Source organism: Nuphar pumila, chromosome 14 (genome assembly GCF_984573655.1).
Source record: "Nuphar pumila chromosome 14, dmNupPumi1.hap1.1, whole genome shotgun sequence".
Lineage (NCBI taxonomy): Eukaryota > Viridiplantae > Streptophyta > Magnoliopsida > Nymphaeales > Nymphaeaceae > Nuphar > Nuphar pumila.
The window spans coordinates 3,486,153-3,509,020 of record NC_143262.1 but is presented as its reverse complement, the minus strand read 5'-3'; the positions used below and the strand labels follow the sequence as shown (position 1 = coordinate 3,509,020).

General features: G+C 36.9%; 1 protein-coding gene across 4 annotated transcripts; it reads left to right on the top strand.

The window, feature by feature from the left end:
• The first annotated feature begins 11,348 nt into the window (after nt 1–11,348).
• LOC149816098 (uncharacterized) lies at nt 11,349–12,716 on the top strand. Of its 4 annotated transcripts, none has more exons than XM_089987107.1 (4): nt 11,349–11,566; nt 11,683–11,748; nt 12,013–12,106; nt 12,223–12,716. In XM_089987107.1, exons 1-4 carry the CDS (start codon nt 11,408–11,410, stop codon nt 12,273–12,275), a joined length of 372 nt encoding a protein of 123 aa, XP_089843233.1. In that variant the 5' UTR covers nt 11,349–11,407; the 3' UTR covers nt 12,276–12,716. The 4 variants fall into 4 exon arrangements, with proteins under 4 accessions (XP_089843233.1, XP_089843231.1, XP_089843232.1 ...); XM_089987105.1 differs by having other exon boundaries at nt 11,360–11,584; nt 12,223–12,292; XM_089987106.1 differs by having other exon boundaries at nt 11,362–11,584; nt 12,227–12,292.
• The last annotated feature ends 10,152 nt before the right edge of the window (nt 12,717–22,868 follow it).

Here is a 22,868-nt window from a genome sequence, read left to right as displayed (position 1 = left end):
CACAATGCCTACACTCCAATAAGCCTACATATTATCGCAATAGAGAAATAACAATGCAAACAAAGAGGTAGAAGTGGAAGAATATCACCTAATAATGAGTGATGACCTTTCCACAATAAAAGCATGTTTCTCTTGCCCCAATCTTCACAAGAACAAGAAGCATATTTGAAGAAGATAAAGAACAAAATGCAGCCAAGCTAAACTTCTCATCCTTCTTCCTCCTCTCTCTCTCTCTCTCTCTCTCTCTCTCTCTCTCTCTCTCTCTCTTCTAAGAGCAACCAGACTTCACAAAGGAAGAGTGCAACAAAAATAGGGTCATCGTGCCCTTCTATTCCTCTTGTTTTTTATAATAAAAACATGGCCCTCTCAAAAGGGTGTCTTTTCATAGCCCTAAGTGGATCGGGTCCTTCACATGAAGGTGACTCGATCCAACACATCTCCTCCTCACTGACTATGTAGAAGACTTTTCCAATCTGACGGTGGAGCAACATACTTCAAGCTTTTCATGAGGCAACTCCTTGGTCATCATATCTGCATCATTGTCATCAGTATGAATCTTTTCAAGCTCAAGGAGCTTTGCATCTAACACATCACGTATCTAATGATACCTTACATTAATATGCTTCGACCTTGCATGAAATGTAGAATTCTTACCAAGATGAATCACACTCTTACTGTCAGAATACAAAACATACTTCTTTTGAGTAAAACCAAGTTTCTACATAAACTTTTTCATCCACAATAACTCTTTACTTGCTTCTGTTACTACAATAAACTCTGCCTCTATGGTAGATAGTGTCACACACTTCTAAAGTCTCGACTGCCAAGACACTGCATCACCTGCTGAAGTAATCAAATATCAAGATATAGACTTTCTAGAATGAACATCACCTGCCATATTTGAATTTGAATAACCTACCAAAATAGGCTTTTGCGCACCAAAATAAAGACACACTCTGCTTGTGCCTCGAAGATATCTCAAAATCTATTTCACAGCATTTCAATGCTCTTTACCAACATTTGAGAGAAATCTGCTGACAACCCCAAATGAGTAAGCTATATCTGGCCTCGTACACACCATAACATACATCAAACTGCCAACTGCTGAAGCATAAGAAATCTTTTGCATGTCCTTTTTTTCTTTATCTGTAGAAGAACTCTACTTCACGCTTAACTTGAACTATGCTCCAAGCGGGGTACTCACTACCTTTGCCTTGTCCATGTTGAATCTTTGAAGTACTTTCTCAATATATTTCTCTTGTGATAGCCATAACTTCTTTGCCATTCTATCATGAACAATCTTCATGCCCAAAATCTGACTTGCAACTCTAAAGTCCTTTATGGCAAATGATTTACTCAACTCTTTCTTCAAGCTAGCAATTCTTGAAGTATTCTTACCTACAATGAACATGTCATCAACATAGAGCAACAATATAACAAAATCATGCTCACCGATAAAAGACTCAAACTTCTTGTATCATTGTCTAGGAGCTTGCTTTAAACCATACAAACTCTTCCTCAACTTGCAAACATAGTATTTCTTTCTTTTATTCTCAAAGCCTTCAGGTTGTACCATGTATATTTCTTCCTCAAGATCACCATGGAGAAAGGTGGTCTTCACATCCATTTGCTCAATTTCTAAATCAAGACTTGCTACCATGCTCAAAACAACTTTGACAGAAGATATTTTAACAACTAGCAAGAATATCTTTTTAAAGTCAATACCTTTCTTTTGATTAAAGCCTTTTACAACCAACCTAGATTTATATTGTGGGTATGATGACTTCTCATCTTGCTTTACTCTAAAACCCAATGATTCTTCAAAGCTTTTTTACCTTTAGGCAACAGTACAAGCTCAAAGGTATGATTGTCATAAAGAGATTGCATCTCATCCTTCATGGCTTCAATCTACATCTCTTTTTATGCATCTTACATAGCCTCCTCATAGCTCTCATGCTCTTTACCATCAGTCAACAAAGCATACTCATATGCAGGATATCTAGTAGAAGATTGCCTCTCTCTAGTAGATCTACGAAGTGACTCTACACCTGAAGAAGAACCAGCCTCATGTTGCTCAACATTATCACCATTAGACATATCTGACTTGTCAACATCCTGCTGTAAATTTTCAACACCCTCATATGTGTCATCTTCAACTGAATTTGGGAAAGATGGCAAAGGAACAAGATCTGTATCAACCAAGCTATCACTGCACTAAGATTTTTCTTTCACCACTTTATCAATATCTTCAATGGTCTGATCTTTAGCAAAGACAATATCTCTACTTCTAACAAGCTTCTTTTTAATAGGATCATACAACCTATACCTAAATTCATCCTGACCATATTCCAAAAATATACACTGTCATATTTTTGCTTCCAACTTTTTTCTTTCATCCTTAGGAACATGCACAAAAGCTTTACACCTAAAAATACACAAATGATCATAGAAAATATCTTTTCCAAACCAAACCCTGTCAGGAACATCACCATCTAGAGGTACATGAGGAGACAAGATAATAACATCAACCACAATATATAATGCTTTACCCAAAAAATGTATTGACAACTTTGCCTCTAACAACAAGCATCTAACTCTTTCAAGAAGATTTTTATTCATTCTCTTAGCTACACCATTCAACTGAGGAGTCTTAGGAGGAGTCTTTTGATGCCTTATATCATGCATCTTACAATATTCATCAAATGGTTCTAAATACTCACCTCCATTGTCAGCTCATATGCATTTCAACTTCTTCTTTGTCTGTCTCTCAACAAGAGCATGAAATTGCTTGAATGCATCAAGCACTTGGTCTTTCCTCTTCAAAGCAAAGACCCACAACTTTCTTGACCGATCATCAATGAAAGTCACAAAATAAAGTGCACATTCAAGTAAACTCTCCTTCAAAGGACCACACATATCTGAGTGTACCAACTCTAAAATTTTATTCTTTCTTGATGAAGGATGACTTTTGAAAGATACTTTCTTTTGCTTTTCAATCAAGCAATGAGTGAAAAGATAACATTAGTTCTGTATTAGTGTCTTGAATCTGGATCAGATCCTTAAGATCCGGATCCAATCACTTATATGTCTAATTTCCATACGTCACCTATAAGGTGGATATGTTGTAATTTTTTATTGTTGTTCAAGGGTAACTTTGTACCCTAATAAGTCTTGTAAGCTCTTTTTATATTCAATGAGAATGGACGCCCAGGGTGAAAGGGTTCCCTCTCTATTTCGTGCAGCCTCTTATCATCACTTTCTTTATTCCCTCTTCTACAGATAAAAGATTGGAGATCTACAAATCTAACAATGAGTATATCACTTCAACTTCTTTTTCTTCACTCCAGAAAGTAGATTCTTTTTTATCAAACATTCATTGTCTTTCTCACTCATATGACTCAACCGCTTGTGTCATAATTCATCTAACTTCTCATTTTTAGTCACATTCACGACATCCTTTAAAATTGATCCCTGCAAAACATACAAACGATTGCACTTCTTTCTACGAGCCATAACCAATGAGCTGCTAGTGAGCTTCCACTGACCATCATTGAATGTACTATAAAAGCTTTCATCATCAAGCTTTTTCGCTGAAATCAAATTCAAGCGAACATCTATCACATGCCTAACATCTTTAAGCATCAACATGGTTTCATTATTGATTTGCAAATTTACATCACCAACACCAATAACCTTAGACAAACCATCATTACTCATTCTTAATACTCTAAAGTCACTTGGAGTATAAGTAGCAAAGAACTCCATGTTTGAAGTAACATAGAGAGAGGCACCATTGTCTATCACCCAACTAGTATCATGACTAGTCAAGTTTATCATATCATCATCATAGACAATAACTAACCTAGTCAAAGTAGTTGTGGCGATACGATCATCATTCTCATTATTCTTCTTTTCTTTCTTTTCAACATTCTTGTTCTCTCTTTTTAATTGAAAACTATTTCTTGATGTGCCATTTTTTTTGTAATGATGACACTCCATATTCTTGTACCTTGATCTTGATTTGCTTCGGCTTTTATCGCTACCTTTCTTACACTTGAATTTATTTATCTCCCTATTCTCAGTGACCAATGCCACTGACTGTGGAGAATAGCCTTGAGAATTTCTTCTCATCCCTTCATTGAGAACACCAGCTTTAACAAGCTCCATAGAAACAATATCATTTGGACCAAAGTTGGTAAGTGAGACCCTAAATGTCTCTCATGAATCCGGTAGAGTGGCAAGCATCCAAAGCCCTACAACTTTATCTTCAAATATAATACCCATGTCAGATAACTGATTAATAAGCCTTTGAAACTCATTCAAGTGGTCGGCTATAGAGTTTTTTTTCTTTATGCTTGAATTGCATCATTCGTCTAAGAAAATATAATTTATTGTTGTCGGTCTTTAAAACATACAAATTTTTAAGTTTGGTCCATAATGACTTTGCATGATTCTCATGTTAAATATGATTGCAGACATTCTCATCAATAAATTGTCGAATAAATTCACATACTTGCTTATGCTTAAATTTTCACTCTTCATCACTCTTAGACTCGAGTTTTTGAGTAGCAAACATCGAAAGATGCATAGCCTTCACAAATAAAAGATCTTGTATCTTGTTCTTCCATAAATTATAATTTGTGTCATTTAAACTAATCATTTGACTTGTGCTTATATTCATTCTTGAACCACAAGCTCTGATACCACTGATGTTGAGAAAGAGATACACAAACCGAATGCACCCACTTCACAAATGAAGATGATGATGACAAAAAAACTGAAAAAGAATTACTTTTATGCCTTGCACATATCACATAGAACAGCTTCTTCCACCCAAGCTTCAAAATAAAACCCTTATCATACAAGGGATACCACAAAATATATATTTTGATGCACATGAGAAAAGGATAATAAGGAAAATAAAGAATATAATAAGAGAGAGGCACACCAATTTTTACATGAAAATCCTCTCAAAAGAGAGGTAAAAACCATGAAATTGAGAGCAACCCAACAACAACTCCACTATATGATATAAAGAATGGCTACAAAGAGGCATACATAATGCTTACACTCTAATAAACCCACACATTATCATAATAGATAAATAACAATGCAAACAAAAAGGTAAAAATAGAAGAATAACAGCTAATAAGTAGCTAGTGATGACCTTCCCACAACGAAAGTCCTTTTTCTCTTGCCTCAATCTTCATAAGAACAAGAAACAAATTTGGAGAAGATAAAGAATAAAATGCAGCCAAGCTAAACTTCTTTTCCTTCTTCTTTCCTCTCTCTCAATCTCTCTATATCTCTTATAAGAGCAACCAAACTTTACAAAGGAAGAGAGCAACAAAAACTGAGTCATCGTGCCCTTTTATTCCTCTTCTTTTTACAATAAAAACATGCCCCTCTCAAAAGGGCATCTTTTCACAGCCCTAAGTGGACCGAGTCCTCCATATGAAGGTGACCCGGTCCAACATTCTTGAGCTTTGCCTGTTTGTTGTAGTAAAGAGAACCAATTGGTGTTTTGGAAACCACTAGGGCCTTTGCCTTCTTTTTTCAAGTGTTTGTTAACCTTCCAGTGAATCTTTCATTGTCCCTTATGTTCTCTCCCTACATTTCTCAACCGAGTAGGCAATGAATCCACATATACTACAATACCGAATACTATTATAAAGAATGTCCTACATAAAAGATTGGTTATTCACGATGGCTATCTCAATGTTGGGGACTGGCACATAATCTAGAGGCACCTCCAATGTGTTCATTCTAGTTAAGGTATTCTTGCCAACAAACTCGCCTCCCATTGCGGCCGCTCTTTCAAAAATGTCTTCCAACTAGAGATTTGGGGAAAGATTTGGTAACCTTATCCAAATCAGAATTTCTTAATGGACCTCCAGTCATAGGGGCATCCCCAATTTCCACATGTTGGTCACTGGGGTTCTACTAGCCATGCGCCTAGCCCCCTTCCAAGAGATTAGGTTCATATGCTTGTCGCGACTGATAGTTATCATGAAGGGACCCTCTTTCATCGACGAGAACTGAAGGCCTCTCATCGGTGGCCATTGTGCTAATAATGATTTATATATGAAATTATATTCCATTTTGTTTACTGAAAATATGATGGCAACCCCACCAATAGTGTCCATTGCATCAGCCTTAAAAGCTTCTTCTATCTATTGGATATGGCTCAAAACTATTCTTAAGTTTCATATGCAATTTTTTCCATTTCTCTACTTTATGGATTTCTAGTCTTTTGTAAAGTTTAGCCTCATATTTAAAGTTGTAGGAACTTTTCTTGTTCGGTGGTGCCTTAAAGGACATGGTCCTTAAAAGAATTAGATCTTGTGTTTGTACCTCTCTGGATCTTGATCTTGACTTTGGGTTTTGATATAACTTTTTAGTACTTGGGACAAATTTAATCCCCAAGTCTAATAACCAAGCCTTAAAATTATCATTGATTTTGCAATTATTTATCTTTTGATCTTTCTAGATTTTATCTGGATTCGTATGAACCAAACACAATATTTTGCATGAGGCTTTAATGGTCCACCAATCGCCCTTTCCTTGACCATTGATTTTTTAACTCATCTCGAATCATCTTGACCATGACAGAGGCCTTCTGAACTTGATACTTGCTCTTTTGGTCTAATTTTTACGACCTTGGATTCCTAGTCATTTAATCATTAATCGATGGTTGTTTAGCCGGACATGCCCATTTATTCTTGATGGGTCTCTTAAAGGCCCTTCATAGTGGCCTTGGCCTGGGGCTTATATAAACCTCAACCCTCTCTCATTTCTCTCTGCTTTACTTTTTTCTCTTTCCTCTTTCTCGAGCTTTACTCTTTTCTCTCTCTCTTCTTCCTCGAGCTTTACTTTTTTTTTCTCTCTCTCTTCTCTCTTGGAGTTCATTTTTTGGATCCATACTCGGTCGCAATTTGGATTCATACATAAGATTAGATTAGGTTGTAGTTTCGATCTATACATAAGATATAGATTCAATTGTAGTTCAAATCCATACCTAAGATTCAGGTTCAGTTACAGTTCAGATCCATACCTAAGATCAATCTCCAATTGCAGTTCGGATTCATATTTGAATATAGAAACCATACTCATATCCGAACCCATGATTCATACTCAATTATAGCATAGATCTTCATATCCAAGTCAAGAGATTGTTCAAAATGGTTTGTGTCAAGGTTATTGATCTCAACCAGTGTAGGATAAGGACTAATTTTCTTTGAGAAGGCGAAATCTCAATTGTATCATGAGAGCATCATTCTCATTTAACAAAGGACTTCATCTTAAGTGGGACAACTATCGCTTGAAAGATAGCACATGTACAGAGTGCCTTCGAGCATACTTGGTTCAAGTTCAGTTGCTTGACGCACTAAGTGAAGCATATTTTTTCAACAGTATCTTTTCACCAATATGTAAACCCACCGATATGTAAACCCTTAGTATGGTGTAGAGTTTCTCAGCTCTTATTCCTTTTGCTGAATTTGTTGCCTTGTAGCTTAGCCCCTTAACCACCTCCACCTAAGAAGGAGTTCCCACCATTATCAACTCTGGAGGTGGTGGTTCACACCTGTTGTGGCTGTGAGAGACGTAGTGTTTTGATCCTCCACTTGAAAGAGGCTGGTTCGGCTCCACCCCTGCATCTCCACCTCCTTCTCCAGCAATCTCCATTTTCAATATATGATATTTTCTTGGCTCATAAAATCATATTTTTTTATTGAAAAAACATGTTTCAAAATTCAGTTTTCGGTATTTAGATCATGTTGAATCCATATATGAGGTTCAATTAAAGCATTAAAGTTAAAAGTGAACTATTTTTTCATCAACATCCCTGTGGCCAAACAAGTTTAAGGATGTCAAAGGTAAACTTTTCAGTCCCTTTTCAGCCTTTTGTCACATGGACGTGGTGGTGGTGTAAGGGATGCGAATTGGTCGGATGTTTTGCCGTTTTTAGTTGTTTCATATCCTATTTTCTCATGTACTTAGTTGTTCCATATCCGATTGGTTTGCATTCCTAGGTGGTTGTGGACATGAGGTGAGATCCTAGATTTGGATATTACCAAGAGATGGAAGCGGATTTGCCAGTTGCTGGGGATTCCTCACTTTCATTTTCATGTTGTACGGAATGCAATTTTCAAGCTGAGATTAAAGCTGGGAAGGTCGTTGAAAAGGTGGCCAGAAAGTTCGAAGCTCCATCCAAAGAATAAATTGGTGTGGTAATTGGCAACTACATCTCCGAGGTGATGAGTTGTGGAGCCTGATTCAGTGTTTTTGCCCTTGCAGGAAGGGGGTTTGGGGGCTCCTTCCAATGCAATAAAGTTTTCTTTTGGGCGGTCGTAGTTTTTTACTCTCTCTCGGATTTGAGGAAAGGTTTTTCCACGTAAATCTTTGTGTCTTTGTTGTGTTTGGTTTGATCGTTCTTGTTTATTGTTTTCTTCGGTTGTTTCTTGCTTGCGATTTTTCTAACATGAGATGGTATCCCATGTAAGGCCTGGGATCCAATCCCACTGCCACGTGAATAAGCTGTTGTTCTACTAGGGGGTTTGCCTAACCCCCGCTTGCCTTAAAAAAAAACATCTCGGGTTTCAAAGAATATGCATTTGAAAAAGTGGCAGCTGCTAAATCTTTGATTTGACAGTTATCACATGGAAGAAGTGGTACACACTTTCAATGTGCTGTCCTCCATCTCAGAGACAGCCTGTAAGCTGTGGGGCCCAACAGAAGATGAAGGGCTGATCAGGTGCAGCCGCACACTAAAGTGGACAATGTGAGTGCACCTGATTCTCCGTCATACGAAGTAGAGCTAGATTCACTTTCTTTCCTAAATGCGTTAACTTCCATCCCAGCAGTCAGCTTCCAAACAGACACCATCAGGATAGTTCGACCAAGTTTTCACAAAATGCATAAAACTCCTATCGTAGCTACTAGCTCCCAAATAGAGCCCTCGTTCAGATGAGAGCTCAAATAAGGAACTGGTGCAGCAAATTCCGTGCCAGTCCATCTTTTCATATAATTCTCTTTCTCCAAATGATTTTGATGCTAGAGATTCCTTAGCTGCGCTCTGTCGATAGATCTCAAACAGAGACTTTATTCTCACTAAGATGTTAGTGTCTGATGATCATCATGTTTCTCGAGAGAGTCCAGCTCCTGATAGAAAACCAGGTTCATCTTCAACTGAATAAGGCTGACTAAAAACTCTAAATAGCAAGGAGTACAAATGTAGGTGCTCAATCATTTTCTGCAACTATCACAGAAAACAAGTGTAGCAGAATTTTTTTTTTACTTTCGCGCATCAATTTATGTCATTTCAGCAATTTGGCTTACCTCAGTCACCGACAACGAGCCAGTAAGTTAATTAGCTATTGTATTGGAATTTCTTATTGGAAAAGAACCAGGATTAGTTCATGTGTTTGATTGTAAAGGGCTAGACTAAGGATACGAACACATTATTCAATGAACTGAAGTTGTTATGTTGATGATTTGCATTGCATTAACATATTGCATTGAGATGTATGCTGAGTACTTTTAGGGATCAAGGAACTGGTGGTGGTGGTGATAAAAGGAAGCATGCCTCAAGGGTGAAGATAGTTGAAGGATTTTGTAACTTCCCCTTGACATGTGCAACATGAATGGTCCCAATTTATTCAATGAACTGAAGTTTTGGATGGATTCTGGGTGTCGTTCATCTTAAGGATTAACAATGCCCTGGATTCCTTGGATAGAAAGCCTCCTTGGACATGATTTACTATTTTATTGTGTGATATTATCATAAGAACAAACATACAAAGGGACTCTATGCGGGACAGGACAAGATGCCCTGTACACGTTTGAAAAAAAAACACAAAATGTATCCTTGTCCAGCCTTGGACAGGACATGGTGTCCTTATCTAGGCCTGTCGGTGAACTAAACGCCTCCTAAAGTATCCCTATGATAGCTCACTACCACCGGTCGAAAAACAGCCAAGATGGTACCTTTTATGTTGGAACACGGGCATCTAGTAAAATTTTGATCAGGAAAGAGGACAAAGATGTAGGGGGGAAGAAAGGACGTCCTACAATCTCCACCCTTGACAAACCAGGCTTCGAAATGGAAAAATTGGGAAAGGGTGGGGTAAGGGGATTAAGGGAGGTCATATTTTCCACTAACCTAAGCTTTGAATAAAACTTAGGTTGGTACAACCAAGTTTTATGTCATCTAAACAGTGCATAAAATCATATTTTAACTCGTTACAATGTTTTTATGTTAAGGCTAATTTTCAACCAAGTTTTGGCATCTGATAGCACTCTCTGTGCTTACCGACCATTGCTCCAAGTTTACTTTTATAAGTCCTATTAAATAATATTCGTTCCCTATTGAATACTTGATATGTTAAAAAGGGTTTTTAGCATAAAAATAAAGTTGGCAGCACTACTACATCATCGCCTTTTCAAGGATCGATACAATCACTCGAGGTTAAAATAACACTCTCGATGACGTCCGCACGTGAGTTCCTTATGAACAGAATAAAAAAAATATAAAAAAAGGGAGTTTGGCTTTTATTTGAAGCAGGACAAGCTTGACAAAGATGCCAAAATGGATATCGTACATTCAATAGTATATCATGTTAGAACAAAAATTGATATGCAAGAAACTCATTATCTTACAGCTTTATTCCACCTTACCATACAGCTATCACATGGGTCCCCCCATTACCCAGAATCCAGTGTAGACATCCAATAAGGGAGATCTTGGTGTGGTTCTTCCCTCTGAAGGCAACCAAGTGGATCACATGCCTTATCCTTTCGTATTTCCATACTTGTTTAATGTAAACTTTGTAATGATAGCTATGATAATGGATCATATTTTTCATCCTGTTTTCAACAGGCAAGACAGGGTAGAAACCACATGTGAAAGATTGATTATTAGACCAAATGCAGCCTTATGCATCTGGGACACCTTAGCAAAATCTTTCATCATTGTCCGGATTCAGAGTCTTAGGTTAATATAGTAATATTGATGATAGTGATAAATAGGTTCATTTCCTTACACACAAACACCATGAACAGAATTTATGAGGAAATTATTTGGTCACATCATGTTTGCATGACGATGGGAAAGAGAGATTAGATGCTATTCATTTCTTATATGGGAATCCCATAACGCTATTGATTACATCATCATCATCATGGTGGGAAGTGGTGTTTTGGTCGGCATGAGTGGTTATGGCAGAATGGAGAACCGTGTGAGGGCCAAAAGTAACGTCAGGCTTTAAATTCTCATTAGTTATATTACCATATCAAAAATCAAGTTCTGTAATTGCCTTGAGCACCATAAATTAAACTCTAACCCTCATCTTTCTCCCTCACTGCCCCACATCTCTCTCTCTCCCTCTCTCTGGTTGGGGGTGACTTCATGGAGATGGAGTTCCATACTAAGGCAGACGATGACATCTTATTTGCCGATCTGGAAAGGCAGATTGCACTGCTCATGATGGATGAGGATGATAGAACATCAGCAGTTGAACTGGAGTCCCCTTTCTGCTACTACACAAGCCAGCCATGTCCTTTCCATGTAAATCTGAAAAAACATGTATATTTTCACCATTTCATCTGTTGTGACTTTTTATGCCAGGTTTTTGTTCCTGCTTCTTTTGATTCCATTATAATTTTCATTTCATGAATCTCCAGCAACTTGATGAGTACCATCACAAACATCTCTCCCCTGCCAGATTGCAAAACCCAATAACCAACATAGTAAGTCTCTCTCTCTCTCTTCCTGAGTATGCATCTTAGTGATCTCCCGCTCCCTCTTGCTGATGTTTCCCTTCTTTTGCCGCCCTCTGGGCCAGCGGCTCTTGCGTAAACCCGTTTTGTTTGTCTGATGTTCTTTTTCTCTTCTGCTTTTTTTTATTTGTTTTGGCTTTTGCTCTTGTTCATTTCATGAGTTCAACATTTTGTTGATCTTCATGAGTGGTAATGTTGTATTTCTCTCCCTCGCTAACAAAAAAATTATTTCAGGATTTGTTGTTGGGGTCAGAGCAGAGGTGGAGCAAAGGAACGGGCGTTTTTATTCCCCGTTTGTCTCAATCTAGAAACGAACCCACCAAGACAGGTTTGTCACCTTTTCAACTTCTTTCTCACTCTAAACTAGTATATGAGATGATAGATGCATACCATATTGAATTAAGACGCAAAGATATATTTATTAGCTTTTGGAATTTCATGCAGGTAGGTCTAATCAGGAGACAGGGAAGAAACCAGCCAAACAAAGCAAACAATAAGTGAATTCCTGATTCAAGATTGAAAAGAATAAATGAAAGAAATAAAGATTGAAGATCGACTTGGCATAAATTCCATAGAGAGGAGGCATCTTCATAGCATAAACAAATATGGGAAGTTTGGGACCAACCTACAAACACGAGCTGGAAGGGAAGCCTTAGCGGTTAAGAATGCTCACAACACACCTACTTGGGATGGAAAGATTACCATTTTGCTTACATTACATATTTGTTATCTTTTTTGGTTCAATTAATGAAATTATTTGTTGAAAAAATTCACGTGGGTTTACACACGATAAATCACACGAATCAGATTGAGCCATATAATGTCTCATATAGTATGGTCTTATTATGTGAAGAGACTTGTTAAGTCTGTCTCTAACTCTATGATGGGTTGAATTGAAAATAGACTCTCAATTGAATACAAATTAAGTTATGGTCCTCAAACCTTTTATAGTGGCATTCTCTTTGAGGCTCCTCATAGTCCCTCTCATAAGGTTTAGAAAAAAAAAATCACATATACTGATTTTGAAATATCATACCTATCAACGATCTACCGAAGCGTCAATGGATTTAGGTATGCTTTCCATTAAGATTTGATGTGTTTTGTTTTCGGGGATTCAGCGTGAACATAAACATCGATTCTTTTAATTTTTATTTTTTTTAGTGAATTCAAAATCCAACATTATTTTCGTAAGAACGTGTCTCAAAAAAAATGAATCTTTATTTCAGCAGGCCCTATCAAGGGGACGAGCCACCCAAAGCCACCATTAGTTTGGGGATGTAAACGGTTCAGATTCGGGTCGCATGTGGCCAATATCATATTCGACTAATCAATTCTGGCTATATGGATTTGCATTCAGATTCGGAATTGAATAGTGAAAAGCTCATACCAAATCCACTTTCTTACATGTAAACATATTCAAATATTCATCAAATTTTGATATTTGTCAGATTCAATTGCAAAAATTCAAAAATCACACCTGCATCCCGATTATAATTGGATATGGTTTTGGCTTACCATATACAACTAAACCTATTTGGTTGAATATCAGATACAATTTGATTCATTGACATCCCTCCCTAACCATTACCTGCCTCACTTACATCGGAGACCAGGTGTGATGTAATTGCACAAAAAAAGTGATGCCACATTTTCGCATCTCCTTGTTTGACGCTTTCAATCCTGGTGTATGTGGATCGAGTGCAATCATATTGTACAAAAATAATTTGCCGCTGCAACAGACCACCTGCAGCCTGTTGTTGAGACTCACCAAAGCCGCCAATGAACCGAACAGATGGTTGGTGGGTGGTCAGGTACAGCAGTGCGTATTTTTTGGTACATATTTTTGTGCAGTGCACCTGATCTGGCCCCAATCTAGACTATGGGTCTCACCATAGTGACAAAAGTTAAAACTCGAAAGATTTTGAAATTTTTCATAATTCTTGCATTTTTCAGCAAAATCTCAAGAATAAAAAATAAATTAAAAAGTATAAATAAAACACATTTAAAAATAAAAAACTTAGGGGTTTTCACGATAAATATTTTTTTAAAATATAAATATTGTGATATATTTACAACTTATCAAATAAAGAGGACATATTTACAACTCCTTGAATCATGAGGATTCCTACCAGTCATTGAATTTCCGATGGTTGAATTTTTTTTCTGTATTTACCTCAGTAAATCCTCTATTCACCATGTTTCCTTCTTTCCATAAACCCGATCTACTTGGCTGCTGCACTCAAGATGTAATATCCCAAAAAATTCTAAGTTCTTTTCTATAGCATTGTGAAATGTCCTGAATTTCGTGCCAATATAAAACCTTAATTTCTTTAAAAATTAATGTTTGAGTATATTCGTAAGGATTAAGGGGTTTAATTATATTGAATTGTAGTAAATATAAACCCTACATGGTTTGGATATCTGAGAAAATTCTAAGTGATGTCTAATTGAAAACGTCTTACTTAAAAAGAAAATGTTGATTTTTCTTTTAAGTAAAATTATTTAAATAAAGTAAATTAACAAAAGTAGATTTTAAAAATATACATATTAATATGCTTAATAAGATGGAATTAACTTATATTCAATTCCTTTACATTTTCACATGAGTTGTGGGTATATAAAACTAAAACGGTTTTTAATTAGAATTTTATGATTATTCAATAATAGTTTAATATAATAGTTTTCTTTTTTATAAATTAAAATTCATTTTCATTAGTTTAGTAGGAGCCCATAGGTGGGCCGTCCCATCCTATGTGGCATCTTACTTCAAATTCAAATTGAAAATAAAGGTATAGTGATTTTCAAGGTTATTTAAAGTTTGAAAAGTCAAAGTGGAGATCAAGGGCTCCAAATGAATTTCATTAATGAGATCAAGGGCTGAAATTAATTCCAGCACATAACCTAATTTAAGAAGGGTTATAAAACCCTCCCATAGCCCTTGCCCTCCTCATTTGTGCTGGAAAAAAAAAGGAGAGCTTTTCTCTCCCCCAAAAACCCTCTTCTCTCTCTCCTCTCTTTCCCTTCCTCATTCTCTTCTTTTAGGGTTTCTTTTGGTTCTTGAGTGCAAGATCCAGGCCTCAAGGGGTGTGTAGAGGAGATCTAAGGTTCTCACCTTGCTGGAAGGAGGAGCTGATCGGTGGATCGAGCAAAAAGAGTGTCCATCTATCAAGAAATACATTTTTTTCAACAAAATGTAGGGTTTCTATGCTTTTCTTGCAAGAACGGAGTTCTTGGCATGGATTTTGATGCTTTTTCATGAGTTTAGATCATGATCAAACCTTCCTAACCGTGGATTTGACTCAGATCTAATGATCCATGGCAAAAACACGTTTTCCCCTAAAGAAAACCATTTTTGAAATCGGGTTTATCATAAAAATCGGTTTCTTAGAAATAGATTCGTAAAATATATTTGTATTTGATTTATTCCATGATTTTTATGCAAATATTAGTTTGGATTGATAGATTATGAAGTGTTTCATCTACTCTGAATATTTTAGAATTTTCAGAATTTTATTTCATGCGTATTCCCTATTTCTTTTAATTTTTCTTGGGATTCGGGTGACTCGGTTTGATTCACCCAAATGCAAATCTCGGAATTTCAAGTTTTCCACTTGACCTCCGTTCAGTAAAATGGTCGTTTCTCCCTCGTCCGGAAGAGTTTTGATGAACGGATTGTTGTGTTGGAAAGCTAACTCCATTGTGCATCTACTGTAGAAATTTGGGCTTTGTGCATGGACCGAGCACATCTCTGTGACAGTCGAAACAAAAACAAATAGGTCTGTAGTAAAACATGCATAACTCTCTCATACGGAAGAGTTTTTACAAACGGTTTGCGGCTATGGATAGCTGACAATAATTTATATATACTGTAAAAATTTCAGCTCTGTTCATGAAGCCAAAAATTTTCTGTGAGCTCTGTACCAGTCGGACAGAGTTAAGAAATTGGAAAAATTTAGAGCAAATTCATAAATCAAGTCTCAAAGGGTGCATAGTATATATGTTTTTAATCAAATTCTTTATAGAATTAGTATGCATTATGTGAATGATTATGTAGGTCTGATTTTATGCAATCTTATATGATTATGGCATGAATTGTAAATGGAAGGTTACACATTAAAGATTTAGGATCAAAAGGTCCAATGAATACAAGTTTATGTTTTAAATTCTAAAAATGTGTTGCCTACATGTATGTTCATGATATCGTGATGATATGATTGTTTCATTGATACGGATGTTCATATATATTCTCCTTGTTGCATTGGCCATGTACATGCATATGCATTATAATGTGTGAAAGTGAATAAGATGTTTATGCTACACATGTGCTCTAGTGTCTGTTATAAGTTTAATTATATGACTTTGTCCAATGCTTTATAAGAATGCATCCATGACCATAAAGTGGTTTAAGTTTGATGTTGCATAAAAAGTATGACTATAAACAAGTAATCATGTGACATTAAACTCAAGATACTTGCTTGGAGAGTAGCAGGTGATACAAAACTTCGTGGGGCAAGTTCTGTTACGGGCACGGAAGGTTGCTCCTCCCCTCCCACGATTTTAGGGGGAAAACCTCTGCATTAGACTGCAGCGTAGAGGTTATAGTACTCATGAGGAAAAAAAAAACTGATGCATCGGGTTGAAAGGTGTTGGGAATCTCTCTGGTATTAACGCCCCTCACCCCGTCTTAGTGAATGGACCTGGCCAGGCTAAAGCCACCCCTGTATGTAAAACACATCCTGTGTCATGGTCCTGATCTGAGAATGTCTGCCTGTGTCGTATCAGCAGGGCTAAGAAGTGATAACTTAAATGGTGTGTGCATTAATTTGGCATCGCATGCATCATCTAACTAAGAAAATGTAACTAAAGATAAGAAAATATGCATGCATTGAAAGAGCTTCTGCATATGGTAAGTCATGCATTTTAATGGTTCATGCATTTTGTATTTTGAATATATGAATTTATGTCTTTCTGTTAAATATGAAACTTCTAAACATGCATGATTGTTGTATGATTTTTTTTAAGTTAAATTAAATGTTAAACCATGAAATTTCTATTGAAATCATTGTCTTGTTATTCTGTCTTACAAGTTTAGCATAATTACTCTACTGAGACATGTTGTCTGACCCTATATGGTTTAAAAATTTTCAAGTAATGAGTAGGTACTTACGTGCGAAGGCGGAAGGTTGCGACGGGGTCTGAGCCTACCTTTCCTCTGCTTCATGAATTCTGAACTCTGATTTTACTTTAATTCAATTCAATGACAAATGTGATAAATTTTGGATATTATGGAACTTGATTTTATTTCATGCATGGTTAATTAGTTGTTAAAGTTTAAATTCCATAAGTATATGTTTGCAAGCATTCATCTGAAGTAGCACGCCAAGTTTTATGCCCAATGTATTTTTCCGCTGTTAACTGCTAAAAGATTTAAATGTATTTCAAAAAAAAAAAAAATTCCACCAATTTCGGGTTATAAAAATTGGGGTGTTACACAAGAGGCTTGTAATCACCTACAGCCAAGCATGGTGAGGAATCACGAGTTGAAAGCCTGAATCCTTGATTATGCTTCCAAACAATAGAAGAAATCAATTTTGGGAGTCGGACTCGAGTTCCACATAAAGAAGCTGTCAATTTTGGGAATTGATAGCCTCCACTTTTTCATGTGTACTCCCTACGACGCCCAGCTCCCAAAAAGAGACTTACTTGTGTTGTGCTCAAGAATGGATCTGGGCCAATCGTGATGCTCATCAGCTCTTATTATGGCTTTGCCCACTGTCTTGACCAATTAAGCATTGAACTCAACTCCAAGAAGTAGGGTTGGCAGTGGACCGGGGCCTCGCCCAGTTTGGACCGGAGATGGAGGCGGGAATGGACTTACGCTTTTTCACGCCCCGTCCCCCATCCCCATCTCCAATCCCCTTCTTGCTCCGCCCTGCCCCGTCCCTGATCCTTCTTTAGGGATGGCAGTGGACCGAGGGGACCTGCCTCGCCCCGTTTGGACCGGGGATGGAGGGCAGGATTTAGAGACAGGGCGGGTGGAGACCTTGTCCCTCGCCCCTGCCCTGGTCCACTGCCATCCCTACCGTGAGGTTATACTTGATATGTATTAAAACAGGAGCTTTTACAGTTCACATACTATGGTAGAGCTCCAAGGAGTCGTCAAACACATACATCTTGCAGCCTTAGGGATGTCTAACATGCAACCTGGAAATAATCAGATTAACAAGCTAACCGGTAGACAATTCTTAAGTTGGTTAAAACACGCTTACTTTCATTGTCGCTTGTTAACACCGATGGCTAGAAAAAAAATGGCTTTACACACTAGATGTTCCCAATTCCCCACTAAGGTCATCCCATGAATATGGCAGGCATCTCACCTACATAAAACATAGTAGATGGTATTACATGATTTCATTTTGTTACAAAAAAAAATATGATTGACAAAAAAAAAGTTCAGAATATGCACCTCCAAAACAACTAGTCTTTACATTTTCCAACTACTCGGTACAGCTAGACATCCAGGAACAATGAAAAATGACAAGAATGCTGCTAGTCATTTATCCTCAAAAAATTCGGTAGACTTTGACAAGTTCAATTTTCCTGCCACTACCAATTCTCAAAATATACCCTACTTTAGTTCCACTATCAGCATTCAAATAAGTATATAAAGTAAATGCTGCACATTTATCTGACACTTAGTTTATTTCATAGAAAATGAAGCCTCTTTCCTAAGGGTGAAACATAGTATGAAGCCTCTTTCCTAGGAGTGGAACAAACATGTCCATGCGAAATGGTGTGTATTAGGTCAGAGCATGCTCTGATGATAATTGGTCAGAGCTCACTCTGATGTCGTCGATGAATAGCATCTCAAATATCATGCATACGGACTAATTTTATCCATTCATTTTGCAAACCTTAGATGTTGTTCATCTTATAAGGCATCAACAACTCTGAAATAAAGTGTGGAACTCAGCCAAAAGAATCAGAGTTCGTATGAACGAACGACATCAGAGTGAGCTCTAACGAATTACCATAAGAGCACACTCTAACCTGATTCGCACTCTGGGAAATATGTGGTGAGACCCGAGTAATAAATGCAATAAAGCAGCTTTTCCTGTCAAAAATGAGTTCATAACTCCCCCCATGGGGAATGCACTTCCCTCCAAAGTGGCACTTTCTAAGGAAAGAAGCTTCCCTTGGGTGGGAGTGTAACAAACGCCTCCTTAGTGAATACATCCAACAACCATAAAAAAAAATGTCATTCCCATTTCTAGATTTACTAAAACACCTATATAGCTGCCAACTGATACAATGGCCTGACCTTAATTGACATAGTGCCTCAAAAACATCTAGGAAGAAATCATTGTAAACTTGATTACAATTGAATACCATGGATATCAATCAAACAGACCAACAAAGCCGAGGGATAAAATAACTTCTCTACTTCCTTTGCTTTGATATACGGCAAAAGTCCCCCTTTTCATATAACTGATAACTATATGTTTTGGTTGATCAAAAGAATTAAGTTAGATCTCTTCTCATAAGAGTAATGCGAACAAATATATGGCATTACAATTAAAGGCTATTTCCTTCTAATGTACAAAAGGCCAGCATTGACGGTACTACATGAGCTACTACTCTACAGTGTCACAAGAACTCTTAAATTATATGTAATAAACTAGGAATCTTTGTTAGTTTTTTTTTTGAGTTTAGTTAGTATAAGTCTAGTTTAATTAGAATAGGATCTTTTCTGTCTTTATTTTTTATTTTATAATCTTTTTGACTAATCAATGTTTGACTTAGTCAAAAAGGTAAAGAGACATTGCGTAGAGTCGTTGGAAGCCCAATGACTCCCTCCTTCTAGTCATTTTGATTGTGTACAAATATGAGGCTTTGCCTCTTCGTAATGTAAGTTTTTCTTCAGTGTGATTTTCAATCAATAAAAAATATTTTTTCTTCTTATTGTTGCATACTCTTCTTTAGGTATTTTGTATAAATCTTTGTGGTTCTTGTGAGTAATCTTTCTCGGCACTTTGGTTGGTGGTATTTGAAGTTTCGATTGGTGGTGATTCAAGACTCATATTCTTATATGGTATCAGAGCTTGGTGATCAAACTAAGTTGAGTTTCGATGCATTAAAAAACGTAACATTCAAAGATTGAAAAAAAAAATAAAGTTTCTTTTAAGTATATATGAAAACGTGATCGTGTGAAAGCTAGGAAAAATACTCGTTATCGATGGTGGAGTACTCATTATCCTCTCTTTCATCTCTTCTATGCTCTTCTTCTTCTCTATTCTTCTTCTTTATTTCTCTTATCAAACCTTGTAAAATGAACTATGTTACATAGGATTCAATTATGAAGCACCTTATATGGGAAAAGGGGTAGTGGAGATTAGTTGATAGAACCGAAGCTAATCCTTATAAAGGTAGAAGGTGAGAAAGAACTACCTCTTACGGAGGTTGAAAAAAATAAAGTCATTATCACTTACGAAAAAAAGTTGAAGGAATGGAGAATGGGACATGACAAGCTTATGTCTTAGCTCATAAGTAGTGTCGATATCAAAAAATGTTCAAGTCTTGCAAAATTTGAACATGCAAACGATGCTTGAGACTATCTTAAGAGAATGTATTCTCTTAAAGACATTGCACATATGTGCAACTTACAAGACAAAGTTTGAAATATGGTTCAAGGAGATAAGAGCATTAAAGAGTACTATAATAGCTTGTCCAAATTATGAAAAGAGTTGGCTCTACTTGAACCAAAGTGGCATTATCCACAAGACATAGAACTCCGTCAAAACCAAATAAATGTCGTGCATTTCTTTCAATTTATTAGTGGATTAAGATCGAAATTTGAATAGACTAAATTCGTTCTTCTTCATTGAGAAAATGTTCCTTCAATAGAAGACACAATACAAGAATTAAACATGGATAAAATAGGCTTAAGAAGAGAATCTCCAAATGCGATGATGACTCGTTTCTAGCCGTATCTAGACTAAGAAACCATGTTCGTACATACAAACCCCCACATTATGGGAGGACAAATGATAAGAAATAAGAAAATGAATTTGAAAAAAGAAAACTCATTTGTTACTATTGCCGAGAACCGAGACACATGAAAACTTATTGTCCGAAATTGAAGAAACCCTATGAAAAGAATATCGCCTCGGTCGGACCTACACAAGAATCAAGTGAACCATCCATTGAAAGCATGTAAACCTCTACTCAAAAGAGCATCTTCATCCACTAGAGCCACAGTCTCTTCCGTTGACATCTTTAATCCTGATAAATCTCTTTGGCATCTTGACTCAGATGCCTCTTTTCGAACAAAGTGTTGGACAAAGCCAACAGAATGCAACCACGACATATACTATCATTCTCTTTCCACTCTACAGTCGCATTAACAGCAGCAGGATCAAGATCAGTCTCAAAAACCGAAGGGCATTTGAGTTCTAGAACATATAACAAGCCTATAGTCATGAACCAGATTTTCATAAGCTGTTGCCAATGCTTAAAATTCTGACCGACAAATTTTTCAGGCATACCGTACATGTCTACTTTCGGTATAAAACCTGATGCAATTGACATGCCTAGAATCTTCTCTAAGACTGTTAGAATAAAAAACAGTATCATGATGTAAATCAGATTTTCATATAACATGATATAGAAATAAAACATTTGATTTAAATTGTAACAGGGTTAAAGCATGTCATATACGGTTTTAAACCAAAATCCAGACAAGATCAAAGGATCAAACATATGCATTGAACATAATAAAAGCAACAAAGAAAACATGTTATTATTCTGCAAAAGGCTAAAGCGTATAAAAATACTCCTCTTAGAGAAGATTTGCCCCCACATACGATACAAAAAGGTCAAGCGTACTTCCCCCAGAATACAGTAGCATCGATGATCTGGATCGATGTACTCCGATGGTAGATCGTCTTTCGAAGATAATCTCAGCAAACGGATGATACAGAACTTCCCTTTCAAGGGAACATCCATAAGGAAAACTGAGAGAGAGAGAGATAGCAAGGAGAGAAAAAACCAAAAATGTGAGAGTCACTGGCGTCTTCATATGTGAAGCCCCAGCCCTCTAACCACGTTTTATAACCTCTGAACGGTTACGAAACGTGGAAGAGACCCGTTACAGATTATGAAGTAACGTGACCCGATAACAGAACTATCTGTTATTCATTCCTCTTATCCCATTATTTAATTCAAATAAAAACAATAATGTGAGACAAAAAAAACATTGGACTTATAATGGATATGGCCCTAAAGGGCCAATTATCCAAACTCGGCCCAGCACGGCACAACGGGAGGGCACGCGCGTGCGTGTGTGTGGTAGACATCCCATCCCCTTGTTCTTTAGAACAAGTGTTAGAATCTCCATGTAGGTTATAAAGCGCACAACCTTTTTTAGATTCTTCAATATGGGACTATTCCACATCATCAAAGTCCAAAAGCACTTTATAAAGGAATGGTCCCCAATTATTTTCTTTATTTGAATTACCTCCTCATCTCTTCCTACATCCAACAATTTGAACCTAGACTGCCTGCCTAAGAGCCTAAGGCCCATCTCACTATGCCAAAAAAGCCCAAACGATCTTAAACCAGCCTTTTTTTATCATTAGATGACACATGTTATTAAAAATAAAAGATGTTAAAAATATTAAAAAATAAATTTGCATCCCAGTCAATTCAGGCCGAGTTTGCGAACATTGGTATGATCTACCCACCAAGATTAGGATTTGATAGACTCAAGAAGTTTGGTGTAGTGAGATGGGGCATAGATCGTTTGACGGGCAGTCTAAGTTCAAATCTCATAGGTGTCACCTCCTGCATAAGCCGAAGCTTGGCGACTCTTTGGGGTCAAGGGATAAGCCCTCAAAGTTTTACGCCGATATAAAAAGCAACCATTAATATGGCAGGCTGAGCTAGTGTGGCTAGGTCTCTGGGCGGTTTCTGGGAGTAAAAAAATATATATAAAGATTTGATACTATTACGTACGATTTTAAGCAAAACACTGAATAAATTAAGGTATGAGATTTAAATGACGTAGCCAGTCAAACAAAAAAGAACCACAA

Coding starts and splice junctions, on each gene's coding strand:
- LOC149816098 (XM_089987105.1), top strand. CDS start 11,408: ATGGAGATGGAGTTCCATACTAAGGCAGACGATGACATCTTATTTGCC. Junction 11,585..11,682: donor ATGTAAATCTGAAAAAACAT/GTATATTTTCAC, acceptor ATGAATCTCCAG/CAACTTGATGAGTACCATCA. Junction 12,107..12,222: donor AAACGAACCCACCAAGACAG/GTTTGTCACCTT, acceptor AATTTCATGCAG/GTAGGTCTAATCAGGAGACA.